Consider the following 15,522-nt stretch of genomic DNA (forward strand, 5'->3'; position numbering starts at 1 on the left):
GGCAAGTCTGCTGACTCGGGCAGATGGGCTCACTCTGAGCCTCAGTTTCTCTGCTTATAAAGAAGAGTTGGGTCCAGGGACATAAAGTATTGGTTGAACCATATAGGAAACAGCTGGCCATTGACCATTTTCAACCTGCAGGAGAACGCCACTTTCTGTGACTCACCCTTGTTCTTTCTCTTTGTGCCTGGCACACACCAAGTGGCCAAGAAATAAATCGTAGCTGTGAGGGAGGAAAGACCCAAGCTGGGCGGTCATAGGTCTTTGGTGTCTGAAATTCTGAAGGAGGGACTGGAATGAGTGACGAGGGCCAGGTGGGCCCATGAGGAACTGGACTGCTCTGGTCCCATCCAGAGGGGCTGCCGCTCCTCGACTCCAGCCCGTTGTCATATATCCTCAGCTTTGCCAAGTTTTTGAGGGTAACCAGAATGGTGGATTTCTATATGCAGGTGCCCAGTTTTCAAAGGTGGATAACTAAATGGAATTCATAAAAACTGTTCACCAAACAAAATATGCATTCTGGCTGGTTCCCACCAGCTCCCCAGTCTATCTCAGGGCACTGGGGACCTGCATTGATCTTTCTTGGGTCCACGTGGAACCCGGGCAGTGTCGATCTTAGTGCTGTCCGGATAGCACTCCCACACTGACTGCACATCCCTCCCACAGGTTTCTAGCAGCTCTGAAGACGCCGCAAACTCCGCAAACTCCTCCGACAGGGGCACGACCTTTGCAATCAATTTTCCATTTAGTCTGAGGGAGATTATTTACGAAACAAAGTACTTGGAACAGCTGGGATTCCCTGTCCCAGAGTTAGCAAGGAACATCGCCCTCCAGGAGGACAAGTTTCTTAGGTAAAAAGCTTCTCATAAAGTGGCAGAGAGCTCTCTGGTCTGGGGATGCCACACACTCAGAAAACCACCAGAACCCCCACCCCAGAGCTTGCAGCTCTGTGGATTTCATAACTCCCAGTATTTACCAGTAGAAATTAAAACCAAGAAATGTTTAAAATGTGTACTTACTCATTTATCTAAAGATAACACTAATGAACATTCCATATTAACATAAGTTACATTTTTAATGAGTAACCAAAATATCCCAAAAAAGGAAGTTAGTGGAGAGAGGGGCATCGCTTTGCATTCCTGCACGTCCCTCGATCAGAATTCCAGGCTGGCTCCTGGTCCTCTGTGACCGTCCCTAAGGCAGGTTGTTAGGCTGGTAACGAGCTCCATCCTGCTTGCCTCACATCGCCGCCTCTCCTGCACGCGCAGGTACACGGAGGGGATTCAGCGCATGCTGGACCACTACCACATGCTCGTGGGAACGCTGAATGAGGCCGAGTGTGCCCTCCTTGACGACCACTCGCAGGAGCTAGTGCGAGTGTTTAGGTCCGGATACAAGAGGCTCAACTGGAACTCGCTAGGTAACACGTTTCATCTGTTCCTGCCTTTTGGGCTCAAAGGCTTTTGGCTGAACTGTGACTTCTGAGTGGAGGTGGTTGTGGCTAACAGATGCGCTTGGAGCACTGACAAGGACCCTCTGGGCCTAGACCTCATCCCAGGGCTGTGGTTGGGAGTGAAGATGAGGGGGGCGCCCTGTACTTTGGAAATAAGTGAGGCATTTGGCTTTTCCTCGTTTCTCTCCTCTTCCCTGTCTCTTGATCTAAATCTTCCCTCCTTTCTTTGTCACTTCCTTTCTCTCCCCGTCTTGCTTGTATGGAGAATACATGTGTTTTGACTGTGGGCTTCAGACCTAAACACCCAGGTTAAAAGTCCGGCCCTACCCACAGCGCTCGACCTCTTGGGCTCAGTGTCCTCAGCTGTAAAATGGACGTAATCTCAGTGCCTGATTCCTGGGGTTGTCATTAGTAATCAAAGACATGATAACGTAACCTGCTGAAGCCATCCCCTGACCGATCGTATGCACTTAACTGGGTTTTCTGTTCCAGTTCTCGCCGTTTGCTTTCCCAAGTGCGGCAGGATAGGGTAGAGTGGAGGGTTCAGTCTGCCGAGAAGACGAGAGGGTGGACCTTCTCTCTCTCCCCCACAGTGCTTTACATGTGATTATGCTCAAGTTTGAACAGAAGAAATGTGTCATTTGGCTGATTCTGAGCACGGGCAGGGCTCCTTCCTTCCCAGGGATGCCAGTGGCTCTCTGCCACCTCACAGTCCCAAGGGCAGGGGATGAACAGGGTCCTTCCTGTACAAGGGATGCCGTCTGGTGTCAACATTACAGGTGGTGGAGGGAGAGAGATGGGAGGAAAGACTCCGAAGGCCAAACAGCTTGTTTGTTTGTTTCTTTCTCCAAAGGTATTGGGGACTACATCACACGGTGCAAGCAAGCCATTGGGAAGTTCGAGTCCCTTGTCCATCAAATTCATAAGAACTCGGACGACATTTCTTCCAGGCTCACGTTGATCGAGTCCATAAATCTCTTTAAATACCCAGTGCCTAAAACTGAGGAGGAGCTCCCAGGTAGATCTGGCTTCTCGTTTCTTTGTGGAAGTTCTTTGATTGTAGAAGGAATGAAAAAACCTTTTGGTGTGTGTGCACACACACATATATTCTATGAGTGGACTAAAACCATTCCTAACGATCTCACTCATTTACCTGAAAGGATCATGGGTAATTCTCATGGGCTCACATTTACTTGTTCAAAGCAGATATTTTAAGTGGTCTTAGATTCATCAACAAGGAATTAGGGAAAAGCAGGATTTCCCACAGATGTAAGAGCTGCTTGCTGTGCGTGACATTGTTCAGCACCCATGGTGGGCAGTCCATACTGTCACTTAGCGTTTGCTTAGGGTCCGTCTGGATATCCGGTGCTGACTTGTTTTCTGCTTTGGGTCAAGGTTAGAGGCTGCTTTTGTTATTTCCAAGATAGACAGCCAGTGTCTGGGTTGCTTTAGAAGTAATCATCCTCCCCGTGTCCATGGAGGACTGTGACGGGTGACTTCCTCTGCAGGCGTAAAGGAATTCTTTGAGCACATTGACCGAGAAAGGACCAAAGATGCGGACTACATGGTCAGGTGGTATCTTGCCATTGGGCCTCTGCTGACCAAGGTCGAGGGCCTGGTCATCCACACCAACACGGGCAAGGCCCCCAAGTTGGCCGCCTACTACGAGTACTGGGAGAACAGAATTTACGAGGTCTTGACAAGGCTCATCCTAAAGTAAGTTCACCCTGTTGCTTGTTTTGAGGGCCGTGTGCATAGGTTAAAATAGTTCATGTAGGTGAACAGTTAAAGGGGGGTTGCAGGTACAGAGTGAAAACCAGTTGGACAACAGTGCTGCTTCCTGGCTGAAGGTCACTCTCAGGATGGAGGGGTGACGTTCCACTGGGCTCATGCTCTTGCTGGGCCCTTCATCATCGAGAAGAGGAACTTATCCCTCTCCCCACGTCAGCTGTCCCAAAGACATACATGTGTCTGTGTTCATCAGGCACCAGGGAATTGTCTCAGGAGTCACGAAAACCCCGGGGGACTTTCTTGCCCTATTGAGAGAGGCTGACTTGGAGGGCATGTGACCCATTCATGCTTCCCAGTGGGTAAAGTGAGCCCCTGGCTAGAGGAGCGTCACATACACACATCTTGAATGCCTGTTGCATGGGCCAGCCTTGCACAGGGTAGAGGCTGTTCCTTCCCTCCTGGAGCTCACGGCTCCTAGAGCAGCTGAGTGCCTGGACCTCACTGCACTGGCAGAGGATCATTCTAAGAAACGAGCCTATGAGATTCATGACTGTTGTTGTCAGCTCCACGTTGTGAGGGTGGTGGTTGTTTCATCACATGATGTCCTCTTCATGAGGACGTTCCCCTGATTTCCCTCTGAGCTTAGCCTCTCAAGAAAGTACTTCCTTTTTCTTTAGTTCTTTGTTGTTTTGTTTTCCAGTGCTACGGACACTTTGGATTTCAGGCTTCATAGCTTTCCCTTCTCTCCTTGACTTCTAGGAAGCTTAGAAACAAGTTTGTAGCCTGAATGCATCAGGCTTGCAGGTGTTTATGATTTGCATGTTTAGTCTCATTCTTGACCCTTTTATTTGGAAGCTGATGTGTACGGAAGCTCACTCTGCACCAGGCTTATGCTGTGGCCTTTGCAGTTCTCACCCCATTGTTCAGATGAGGACCGACTGTTGGGAGGTTAAGGGGCTTGCCCGAGGCTGCACATCCAGTAAGATGTGCTGGGGTCTGAACCTGGGCCAGTGTCTCTCCAGTATCACTGAACTGCCTCTGATTAGTGTCTTCTTCCTTTCTTACTTTGTCCCACTTTGATTTTAGGGTCCCTTAGTGCAGCTAAGGTATTCTCCTGAGCTGCTCAGATACACCTTGGAGGAACGCACTAATAAGAAAAACAAAGACCTTTGGCTTTCTCGTTTCCTGGACCTAGTTTGATAGACCTCGCTAAGTTGATCTGTTTTTACATGTTTCATTTATTTTTTGTTGCTTCTAACCTAGACTTCTAAAGCATCCTCATACGTAGGGCTGCCTCCCATAGTGCTTCCCTTTCTGATATGCTATGTTTCCCCCCATTCCTCCATCCATTCGTCCACCACTCATACGTTCATTCAGAGGTTTAGAGAAGCCTGCCACACCGTGCCAGACACTGGACCAGACATGGTCCCTGTCCCTCCAGAGCGTCTCCATCCTCAGATGGGGCAGAGGCAAGACACCAGGCAACAGACCCAACCAGGATGACTTCTGTGAAAGAGCAGAATACTGTTCCTGGGAGAGAGTGGAGGGGCAGGCTTCATGTTAGCTGAGTCCTAGAGATAGGAGTGAGCAGGAAGGGGAGGAGTCTCCTGGGGAGACGATTTGCCCTGAGTCAGAGCTGAGCAGCTTGTGGAAGTCACCTATTATTTACATATTGCCCAGCTAATAGATAGTTATTTCCCCAAAGTTGAAATGCTCTTTTTGTAAAATTAAGGCTAAAAAAAAGATATATAACAAAACTCACTCCAAACTGCCCATGATAGCCCTAGAATGTGTTATTACAGCTTTTACATGTGGTTTTTGTGACTCCAGGCACTCTAAATGTTGGATATATTTTACTACCATGAGTACCGAGTCTTTCTTATTACCCCCTCTTAGGAATTTGCAGTCTTTTAATGCTTTAATCCTGGGGGACGTCCCCTTGTTCCAAACGGAAACCATTCTGACTGCGCCCGAGATTATCCTTCACCCCAACTCAAATGAGATCGACAAAATGTGCGTCCACTGCGTCCGAAATTGCGTGGAGATCTCCAGGGTAAGAGCAGGGCCGTCTGTGTGGTTTCGCAGGTGTCTTCCCATCTCAGATGGTTGGGCCACCCGAGCTGGTTGAGAACCTAGGTTCCCCTCCATTCCTCGTCCAGACTGTTTTAGTCTCTTCTGGGTGCCTCCTCTGTTGATCTCTACCTCCTGGAGTGTCCCAGGGCTCAATTCGGGCACCCCTTTCTTCTCTCCTTTCTCTTCTCTGCACAGTCACGACCAGTCTTGTGGCTTTAATACACTACCCCCTCCCCCAGTAAGTAAACATTTATGACTGAGTAACTTAATGTAGCTTATCCGCTTCCTCTATTTGAGCTTCAGGATTCCTGCTTCATGGCTGAAAACAAAGTGAGCCAAGTTTTAAACTAGGGTCTTTCTGACCTTGTTTGCTAAATGGAAATGGCAGCACAGTCCACTTTTAGAGGTGTTGGGAGGGCTCAGCAGTGTGACACATGGAGAGAACTTAGCACAGTGCTTGGCCACTAGTAGCTCTGAGTGAATGTGAGGTATCAGTGTTGGTGTTAGTATCCGTCGTGGGATTAGTAGCATTGTTCCCACCCGCTGGAGAAGTTCTGTGTGACACGCCCATGGTCTGCTGTCAGGAATCATGCTTGATCAAAAGTAGTGGGAGGGAATCTCAACAGTGTGGCAGGGACACGTCAAATGAACAGATTTGCTTTGCGACATGGGGGTTGGGGGGTCAGCTTACCCAGCTTTATGTTTCTTGTCAATAAGAAAACTACTGTTTCATCCACCTGTCCTGTAGGAAGCAGATGGGCATTGTTATTTAAAAAGTTAGCTTTTTTTGCATAACAAGGCACTCCAACTCTTAACATGGTAACTGTTTGTTTAGTTCTGGATTCTGCAGGCTGAGTTGGGCCTAGTGGTTCTTCTGCCTCAGTTCTGCCTGATGGGCTGGCTGTTGGCTGGGGCACCTGGTCCTCCTGTCTGTGGCTTATCACCATCCAGAACGCTAACTCAGCCTTGTGCAAGAGCCTGAGAGTGGAAGCTTCACGGCCACTTGAGTCCCTGGCTTGGAACTTGCATGAACTACTTCTAGCCCTCCTGGTGGTCAAGTCACAGGCTCCCCCGGGTGGGAACATGGTGGGAGGAACAAAGAATTGTCCTTTTTGCAATTGAGCACAGTTTATTAATGATAAAGTGATTTCTATTACTAGAAAGAATTATGACTGAACACTAATACATACCCAGGGAGCAAAACCGACACTAATGTGCTGTCTCTGCCCTCGATTATCGTCTTGCCAGAATTTTGTTCGGTGGATGAACGGCAGCTGCATAGAATGCCCACCCTTGAAGGGAGAGGAAGAAGAGGTCGTCACAATAAGCTTCTACAGCGACATTGCCCTGAACCCTCAGATCATCGAGCAGGCTGTCATGATCCCCCAGAATGTCCACAGGATTCTGGTCAATCTCGTGAAGTACCTGCAGAAATGGAAGAAGTACCGGCCACTCTGGAAGCTGGACAAAGCTATCCTGATGGAGAAGTTTGCTGCCAAGAAGCCCCCCTGCGCAGCCTACGACGAGAAGCTGCAGTTCTACTCCCGCGTGGCCTCCGAAGTGATGCGCCACCCTATGGTCAAGGAGGAGCACTGTGTGCGGCTGCAGCTCGGTCCCCTGGCCAACACCGTGCAGGAAAACGCCAAGTCCTGGGTGACCTCCCTGGGGAAGCTGCTCAACGATTCGGCGAGGGAGGAGCTGCACAGCCTTTACGAAGAGATGGAGGTCGTGAGCCATGGGGTTTACTCGGAACTGCCTTTCTCCGCTGGGTACCATTTCCCCCCTCCATGTTTATTCAGTGTCCTTCAAATTCTCTTTTACAGAACCTGGCCAGAAACCTGAAGAAGAGCCCCAAAACCCTGGAGGACCTCAAGTTTGTCCTCGCAACGATTGCAGAAGTTAAAAGTAAATCCTTGCTCATGGAGCTCAGGTACCGGGATGTGCAGGAGCGGTACCGCACCTTGGCGATGTATAACATCCACGTGAGCCATGTCCACTTTCTTCTGAATCTCACTATTGGGTTGAACACTAAGACTTTTTTTAGAAATACTGATAAAATTTAAATGTAAAGTAAGCCCCACAGTTATTTAGAACAGTGGGAGTTTAGAGTCTATTTATGGATATTTCATGGCTCCAATACTATCTCTAGTAGACTGGTCTGTAGTTGCACATGTTCCAGTTCTCCCTCTTTCATTCTGTGTGTGTGTGTGTGAATTTTTGTTAATAAGTAAAGGACTCTGCAAAAATGATAAAGGGGGGAGAGAGAGGGAATGAGAGAGAGAGATGATAAAAGAAACTGGTAGAAGATGGTTCAGTTGTCTTTCTCTGTTTAGGGTTGTTAAATGTGGGTTTCAAGGACCTTTAGAAGTCCATGGTTGAGTTTGAGGGGGTCTGGGATCTCCCTGAAATTACATGTAAAATTTTGCATACTGTGCACCTCCTTCCCCCCCCCCCCCACTCTCACACACACACAGAATCAACTGGAAAAACAAACTAGTGGGGAGAGAGAAATACTTGTCATAAGCTCGTGTTTGCACAAGCTTGTATTTCAGCATTTACATGGCTTCACTGATTTGAATACCCTCTCTGAGCAGTAGCCCTGGGCTGATCTCTAAAGATCCTCTTGTCAGAAAATAATGCACAGCATGCGAAACTTATATTTTTATAACTGAAGTAAAAACTCTCAGTTTTGTCTTTTGTTCCCTTCACTCTGTTAAGTAGGGTTTTTTAAACTCTGTCCTAAAACTTCGTTATGGTCTGCTTATACTGTTCACGTCTCTCTCGGTTTCTCCCGAGTCGTCTTGTGTCCTCCTGTGCCTGTTATTTCTGATTGCATTCTGGACATGTGCTGTCTGGCAGGTTGTAGAGAGCTTGGAGGCTCTGGGTGATGCTATATTTTCAGAGGAGGTTTGTTTTTGCCTCCGACAGATGGCACAACTGGATGCATTAGCAAACAGAGATAACCACACTTCAACCAGAGGTTAAGTTGACTTGAAACTGGCTTTTAGTTTCTGAAGGGCGTATCTCTTTAGGTTATCTGTCTCTCCATCTCTGTTAACTATTCATCTTTCAAAGTTATTTTACCCTGACTTTACCTTAACCTGCTGTGACCGTAAGCAGAAGTCCCTTGCCAGTAGCTCTGACCAGAAATTTCACTTCCAAATTGCTGACCATTTGTTTTATTGTTTGTTTTGTTTTGTTTTAGCCTTTGGATGCAGAGAAAGAACTAGTTGACAACATTGAGAGCATGTGGCTGAATCTGTTTAATGATTCGGTGAATATGGAACGCGCCCTTGGGAGCATAAAGAAAACTTTCACAGAGGTACCTTTCATATTTCTACGTTCTGAGTTGAGGTGTTGAAAAACACCCACTGAGTCAAATGAATGCAACCCTGCTTTCCTCAGATCACTCGAGGTGAGATATCGAGCTACAGGCTGCAGATAGAGGACTTTGCAAAACGTTTTTACCTCGAAGGCCCTGGTTCTGTTGGTGAAGATCTTGATAGCGGTGAGAACAGTCGCGTTAGGGAGACCGGGTGGAATGGTGGTTCTCTTCCTTGCCTGTACACTGGGCTCACCTGGGGAATTTAAAAAAACCACTGATACCTGGGGCCCAGGTCCAGATTGTCTGATTCCATCGTTCTAGAGGGTGGTCTGGTCATATTTAAAAGCTCCAGTGGGGGTTCTGATGTCTGTCCCAGGCTGAGACCAGTGAGAGGAGGGAGGATGCTAAGGAGACGGACTTTTCTAACCGGAGGGGCTTGCAGTTGTCACTGGCCCCCTCTGGTTTTAGTTAGAACCAAGGCAAATAAAGTCAGGCAATTCCCCATCTGTCTCCCTGATGGATGGCTTCTGTGGGTGAAACGATCGTTTACGTACAGTGTCCATGGTTTCCCCTTCAATTTCATATACCTTAATTTTCCTGTATTTTTTTCCTACCTATTATTTACTAGGAATTGAACTTTTAGCCACTTTTGAAAGAGAGTTAGCGAAGCACGAAAAGAACCGTCAAGAGCTGGCCAATGCCGAGAAACTGTTCGACCTTCCAATCACAATGTACCCAGAGCTATTCAAGGTGCAGAAGGAAATGAGTGGGCTGAAGATGATTTACGAGCTGTATGAAGGGCTGAAGGTGAGGGCCCCGCAGGCTCAAGCTCGCTGAAGGCAGTGCGGGAGTTGGTCAGGCTCAGGGGACTCTGATGCCACCATCCTGAAGGGCCTGGGCCAATCCTGTAGAAACTCTCACTGGCTCTTGGGGAAGACGTGATGGGGAGAGGCTGCTGGTGGCATGAGGGTCTCCATTGAGATGACGAGAAGGTTCTGGAACTAGGTAGTGGTGACGGTCGCACAGCATGAGTGTTCCCGATGTCACTGATTTGTGCACTTGAAATGGTTAAAATGATCTGTGTGTCGTGTGTTTTACCACATTAATGAAAAAGAAAGCTCTTTGGAGGTCAGGGCTCGTTAAGGCATGGGGTGAACTGTTTAGTGGGAAGTGGAGGTTAGAAGTAGCAAGTGTCATGTCACTTGGATGTTTTCATTTAGTACGTGCTCCCCATGCAAGGAGGCGTGGGGCGACCCATGGCAGCGTCACGCCCTGGACCAGGATGGGGGCCAGTGAGCGAGGCTGAGTGTTTCTAGCAATCATAGTTGGCAGCCTGGGGGTCAGGGTGAGCACTGATGACGGGCATGGAGTGGGTTTAACCGGAGTTGTGGTTTCCCAAGTGGACTCAGGGAAAGAGCAGAGGGGAAAGGCATGGAGGGGGGCGAGAGGAAGGTGTTGTGATGACCTACCCGAGTTGTGCTTAGGTGTAGGAACCCCAGGGTGCACTGTGAGTTCTTTCTGATTCATTTCTTGTTCATTTTTGCGAGAAGGAAGTAATGAGTCATGGAATTCACCTCAAAATGATCCAAAACACTGAACACTTAGTATCTTTTTAAAAGACAGAGAAAGAATTGAAAAGATGAGAATGCATTGTAATGCCGTTAAAATGATCACCACACATAGATTTCATTCGTTAGCATAGTCTGTTGTTGGACGTGTCCCATGACTTGAAGCAAGTCTGCCAAGCCCAGATGCCACAGGTGGCTCATGGGAACTGTCCGAGAGGGTAAATTTTACACGTTAAATCTCAGGAAAATGGAGCCCAGAAAGCCTTTCATTGTGACAGTCAATCAGGGTTACCTAAGTTGTACTTTGTAACCTCAGCTGGTTTTATCAGGAGAGAGAAGAGTGTTAGGGCATCTGAATGAAGTACATATAACACCCATGCGACTCCCAATTCATAAAACGCCTGTTTCTGACTCTACTTCTCATGTCTCCTGAGGATGGAAGACATGGGTTTGGATTCCACACATCTTCAGAGATAGCGTTATTTTGGCGAGGGCTTGAAAAAGTTGGGGTTCTTTTGTTTGTGTTCTAGAGCCTGGCAGTTGATCCTTCCTTTGTGAATTGGGGATTGCTGTGGGTAGGTGAGTGACAATATCTGAAAAGAAGTGAGCACGACCCAGGTGTGAGAGCCTGCTCTCCCGGCCACGCTGCCTTCATGGTTCCCAGGGGTCCTTGCTGACGGGATGCTCATGTCTGTTTGCAGCTTGCGAAGGAAGAATGGTCTCAGACGCTCTGGGTCAACCTGAATGTGCAGTTCCTGCAGGACGGGATTGAGGGCTTCCTCAAATCCCTCCGGAAGCTGCCCCGGTCGGTCCGGAACTTAGCAGTGGCCCACCATCTGGAGGCGAAGATGAAGGCATTCAAGGACTCCATCCCTCTGCTTCTCGACCTAAAGCATGAGGCGCTTAGGGACAGGTTTGTTTTGTCTGCCGGTGGACGTGAACGCAGGGAGGCACTCTCAGTTTAAGATTGGTCTTTGCCTAGATCTGATGATCAAGAGCAAGGTCTCAGCAGCGACGTACGGCTGGAAATATGCAAGTCACGTTCCTGTAATACTGTCCTCGTGAACTTTCTGTAAGGTTATCAGCCGCGAGGGTTCTCCTGTTTTAGGCAGAGCAGCTGTCCGGTGTAGTGTCCTTCGCAGTTCCTTCACCCAAAGGTTTTTAAAAAAACAGCCAGGGGTCTAGACCAGGGCCATCCAGGGGACACACAACCTGCGTGAATCATTTAACATTTTTTGGCAGCTGCATCGGACAAGTAAAAGAAAACAGGTGAAGTTCATTTTAATAAACCCAATTATATGCAAAATATCGTTTCAGCAGATAATCAGTGTGTAGCGTCATTCACAAGATATTTTATGTTCTTAAAAAGACATCTCGATCTGGTGTGTGGTTTCTCAGTTTGGGCTCGTCACACTCAGGTGCTCAGTAACCACAGGTGACCTGTGGCTGTCAACTGGACAGAGTGGGTCTCACTGGTTGTTGAATGGAATACCAAGTAGGGGGGCACGGAGGAGGGTCACCTCTCCTCTGTTGTCCTTTGGATGCGGCTCCACACACACAGGAGCTAAGTAGGAGCGTGCCAGTGGCCTTCTCCCTGACGTGCTCCTCTGTTCCTTTGTCACCTGGCATCACATGACTGCATTCTACTCAGTGGGAGAGTCACCCCATTTGAGCTCCCTTCCAGCTCCTCTGACCGCATCGACAAGAATCTCTCCGTGTTGCTTCCTGGGTTTAATTGTGGCCTCCAGTGGGGTTTGGGGAAACTTTGGAGACATAATCCCAGTGACGTCCTCTCATTTTGGTATTCCATCCCAGAAGTGTTTATAGGGAGATAAATAAACACACATCAAGCTCAGCCGGTGTAAAGCGTTTCACATCTATGCATTTTTAGGCACTGGAAGGAGCTTATGGAGAAAACAGGCGTGTTTTTTGAAATGACCCAGACATTTACCCTGGAAAATATGTTTGCCATGGAACTCCACAAACACACGGAGGTTCTCAATGAGATCGTCACGGCAGCAGTCAAGGAGATCGCCATCGAGAAGGTAGGGCTGCTTCTAGTTAGGAAACAGCCTAGAGAGAAGAGTGTCGTTGCTCAGAGAGGGAACAGTCTCGCTCTAGCACCTGTCACAGGGAACGTTAGCTCTAGCACCTGCTGTATTTGAGTCATAAAGAACTTGTTCTGGAAGTAGAATTTCAGCCTCAGCTAAATTTTTTACTTAATTATAGTTTCATTATTTATTTATTAAATAACGGACGTTCGTGGTAGAAAATTGAGAAAATGAACAAATCACTCAAAATTACACCACCTGAAGATTATTAACATGTTAGTGTACATCCTTTAACTCTTAAAAATGCATGTGCACACGTACACACACGTACACATATACACATACTAAAAACAGCACACACAGGTATATAAAAGCATGTACAAGCATATGCACATACAGAAGCCTACATATACACATAATATACACACACTAAAATGTATTTGCACATACATATATATACAAATGTGTAAACACATGTACAGGCATATGCATGTACGTGCGTAGGCACACATACACGATACACAAACATGACAACACATATATACATGTACATACATAGGCGTGCCTATACACACGATACACATTCGTATACACACGTGCAAATATTGATAGGGTGTTTTTTGAAAATGACCATAAATAGGCATATTATTTTATAGTTTGATTTTCTTGCTCAACAGCAAACACAGGCAGGATTTTGTGAGTGTGCAGATGGGAGGCAGACGGTGGGGTTTAGACCCTGGCTCTGTCACGTGGAGCTAAGGAAACGGGCATGCTGCTCCACCTGTCCAAGCCCCACCTCACCAGGTGCTGGGAGGTGTGGCGGAGGTCACGTGACCGTGCTCACCTGGCACAGCAGGTCCTAGGCAAACGATGACCAGCATCTCCATGACACAACCTCTGCTTATTCCCACCACTGCTCCAGACCCCGGGTTAAGGGGCTCCGAGGAGGCAGGCTCAGGAAGCTGCTGTTGGGTTAGGGCTCTGTTTTTCTATTTATGTGCCTGAGCCATTCTCCTCATGCTCCTGACCAGGCCGTGAAGGAAATCCTTGAAACGTGGGAAAACATGAAGTTTACTGTGGTCAAGTACTACAAGGGCACCCAGGAGCGCGGCTACATCCTGGGATCTGTGGATGAGATCATCCAGAGCCTTGATGACAACACCTTCAACCTGCAGAGCATCTCAGGAAGCCGGTTTGTGGGGCCTTTCCTGGAGACCGTTCACAAATGGGAAAAGACGCTGTCTCTGATAGGGGAGGTCATTGAGGTGAGAAACCAGACAGGAAAGTGGCCAAGAGCCCATTGTCAGTGGAAAGAAACCATAGTCTCATGCTTTGTGTACGAGCTTCTGCACGAACTGTCCTCTGTCCGTCCCCCTGGATCCCAGGGCTCCAACCCCTGTGTACAACTAGAAGCTTCCTCCCTGTCCAGGGCTGGTGTGCAGAGTTTTCTTCTGCTTCTGAGTGTGGCCATGTATTTAAAACTATTTAGCTCTACCCGGCCAGGCGTGGCTCAGCAGTTGAGCATCGACTTAGGATTCAGGAGATTGAGGTTGGATTTCTGGTCAGGGCACATGCCCGGGTCGCGAGCTTGATCCCCAGTCAGGGGCGTGCAGGAGGCTGCTGGTCAATGCTGACTCTCATCATTGATGTTTCTATCTCTTCCTCTCCCTTCCTCTCTGAAATCAATAAAGATATATTAAAAAAAACAAAACACCAAAACTATTTAGCTCTGCTTCCTCCACCATCCTGTGTATTTGAGAAGGGGCCATCTTGCCTGGGCAGTCCTTTGAAAGAGCTGATTTGAATCTGTCCCAGGTTCGGGTGGGATTTTGCCCCACACACCTGGAGGTGCCTGTGCTAACGATAACATTGTGCACCCACAGATTTGGATGTTGGTTCAGAGAAAGTGGATGTACCTGGAAAGCATTTTTATTGGTGGAGACATCCGATCACAACTTCCAGAGGAGGCAAAGAAGTTTGACAACATCGACAGAGTGTTTAAAAGGGCAAGTGATGGGCTCCTGTTTCAGTCTTGAAAGAAGGGGTTGAGATGCTCATGTGTTTCCATGTGGTATTCTGTCTGCTCGTAGCTTCTGAGTCTTTTTTTTTTTTTTAATGTTTTTATTGATTTTTTTAGGGAGAGGGATAGAGAGAGAAACATCAGTGATGAGAGAGAATCATTGATCAGCTGCCTCCTGCACGCCCCCTGCTGGGGATCGAGCCCACAACTGGGGGCATGTGCCCTGGCCCGGAATCGACCCATGACCTCCTGGTTCATAGGTCGACGCTCAACCACTGAGCCACACCGTCTGGCATGAATTCTTTCTGTCGTTATGCATGAACTTCATCTGTTCAGTAAAAAATTTCTGTCTGATCTATAGCTGCTGGCATATAGCACTCTTGAGTGTTCATTAATTTTCATTATAAAGGTAATACTTGCTTTAAAAAAAAAAAATTGGACAACTGCGATGCTCCCACTGCCCTGGCCTGACCGCCATCCTCTTGGCCTTATCCAGATCATGGCTGAGACCTTGAAAGACCCCGTGATCAAGAGATGCTGTGAGGCCCCGCACCGCCTCTTCGACCTGCAGAACATCAGCGAGGCCCTTGAGAAATGCCAGAAGAGCCTGAACGACTACCTGGATTCCAAGAGGAATGCCTTCCCTAGATTCTTCTTCATCTCTGATGATGAGCTGCTCAGCATCCTGGGGAACAGCGACCCGCTCTGCGTCCAGGAGCACATGATCAAGGTCGGCTCAGCTCTTGGGTGTGTGTGTGTGTGTGTCCCGCCTCGAGTAGGCTCTGTAATTGCAGTTTGTTCTTCTCACAATTTGGCTCAACCCAGAGGTTTAAGACTGAAATGCTGCTGGGATTTTATTTGAAGCATGAATCTGATGAAATCCACTGTCTTCTGAAATGACACCTGGACTCAGCTGCTCTGTGTTGCTCATTTTCCACAATCCAAACACCACACTTTTTGAGAAACTCAGAAAAATACATAAATACACAGAGAGTAATATAATAAGCAGACAGGCAGTGCAGGATAGGGCCTTAGCACATGGACTTGAGCCATGTTGCCTGGTTCAAATCCGGGCATTATGCGGATTTGCTGTGTGACTTTTGACAAGCTACTTAATCTCTGGGCATTGGTTTCCTTACCTGTAAATGGTGATAACCCCAGTAGGTGCTTGCTTCAGTGGAGTTGTTATAAAGATTAAATGAGTTAAGTATTTAGATAGGGGCCTACCTTACAATGTTGGCTAAATAACCTTATTGGCCACCCAGAATTGGCGCTTGGTTACTGTTGGATCGTATTTACTT

General features: G+C 47.7%; 1 protein-coding gene across 1 annotated transcript in view; it reads left to right on the forward strand.

The window, feature by feature from the left end:
• Positions 1-15,522, forward strand: part of DNAH10 (dynein axonemal heavy chain 10) — a gene marked incomplete at its 5' end in the record, with an annotated part of 76,092 nt that overhangs the window by 15,232 nt on the left and 45,338 nt on the right. Inside the window, 15 exons of the mRNA XM_081122784.1 lie at positions 667-851; positions 1,269-1,420; positions 2,307-2,471; positions 2,962-3,169; positions 5,081-5,237; positions 6,506-6,982; positions 7,081-7,239; positions 8,463-8,579; positions 8,663-8,765; positions 9,211-9,389; positions 10,852-11,063; positions 12,042-12,195; positions 13,233-13,466; positions 14,085-14,207; positions 14,718-14,951. Of these exons, the coding sequence (XP_080978910.1) occupies positions 667-851; positions 1,269-1,420; positions 2,307-2,471; positions 2,962-3,169; positions 5,081-5,237; positions 6,506-6,982; positions 7,081-7,239; positions 8,463-8,579; positions 8,663-8,765; positions 9,211-9,389; positions 10,852-11,063; positions 12,042-12,195; positions 13,233-13,466; positions 14,085-14,207; positions 14,718-14,951 (2,859 nt within the window). The remainder of the gene's footprint in view (positions 1-666; positions 852-1,268; positions 1,421-2,306; positions 2,472-2,961; positions 3,170-5,080; positions 5,238-6,505; positions 6,983-7,080; positions 7,240-8,462; positions 8,580-8,662; positions 8,766-9,210; positions 9,390-10,851; positions 11,064-12,041; positions 12,196-13,232; positions 13,467-14,084; positions 14,208-14,717; positions 14,952-15,522) is intronic.

The sequence above is a fragment of the Miniopterus schreibersii genome (assembly GCF_964146895.1).
Source record: "Miniopterus schreibersii genome assembly, chromosome: 20".
Taxonomy (NCBI): domain Eukaryota; kingdom Metazoa; phylum Chordata; class Mammalia; order Chiroptera; family Miniopteridae; genus Miniopterus; species Miniopterus schreibersii.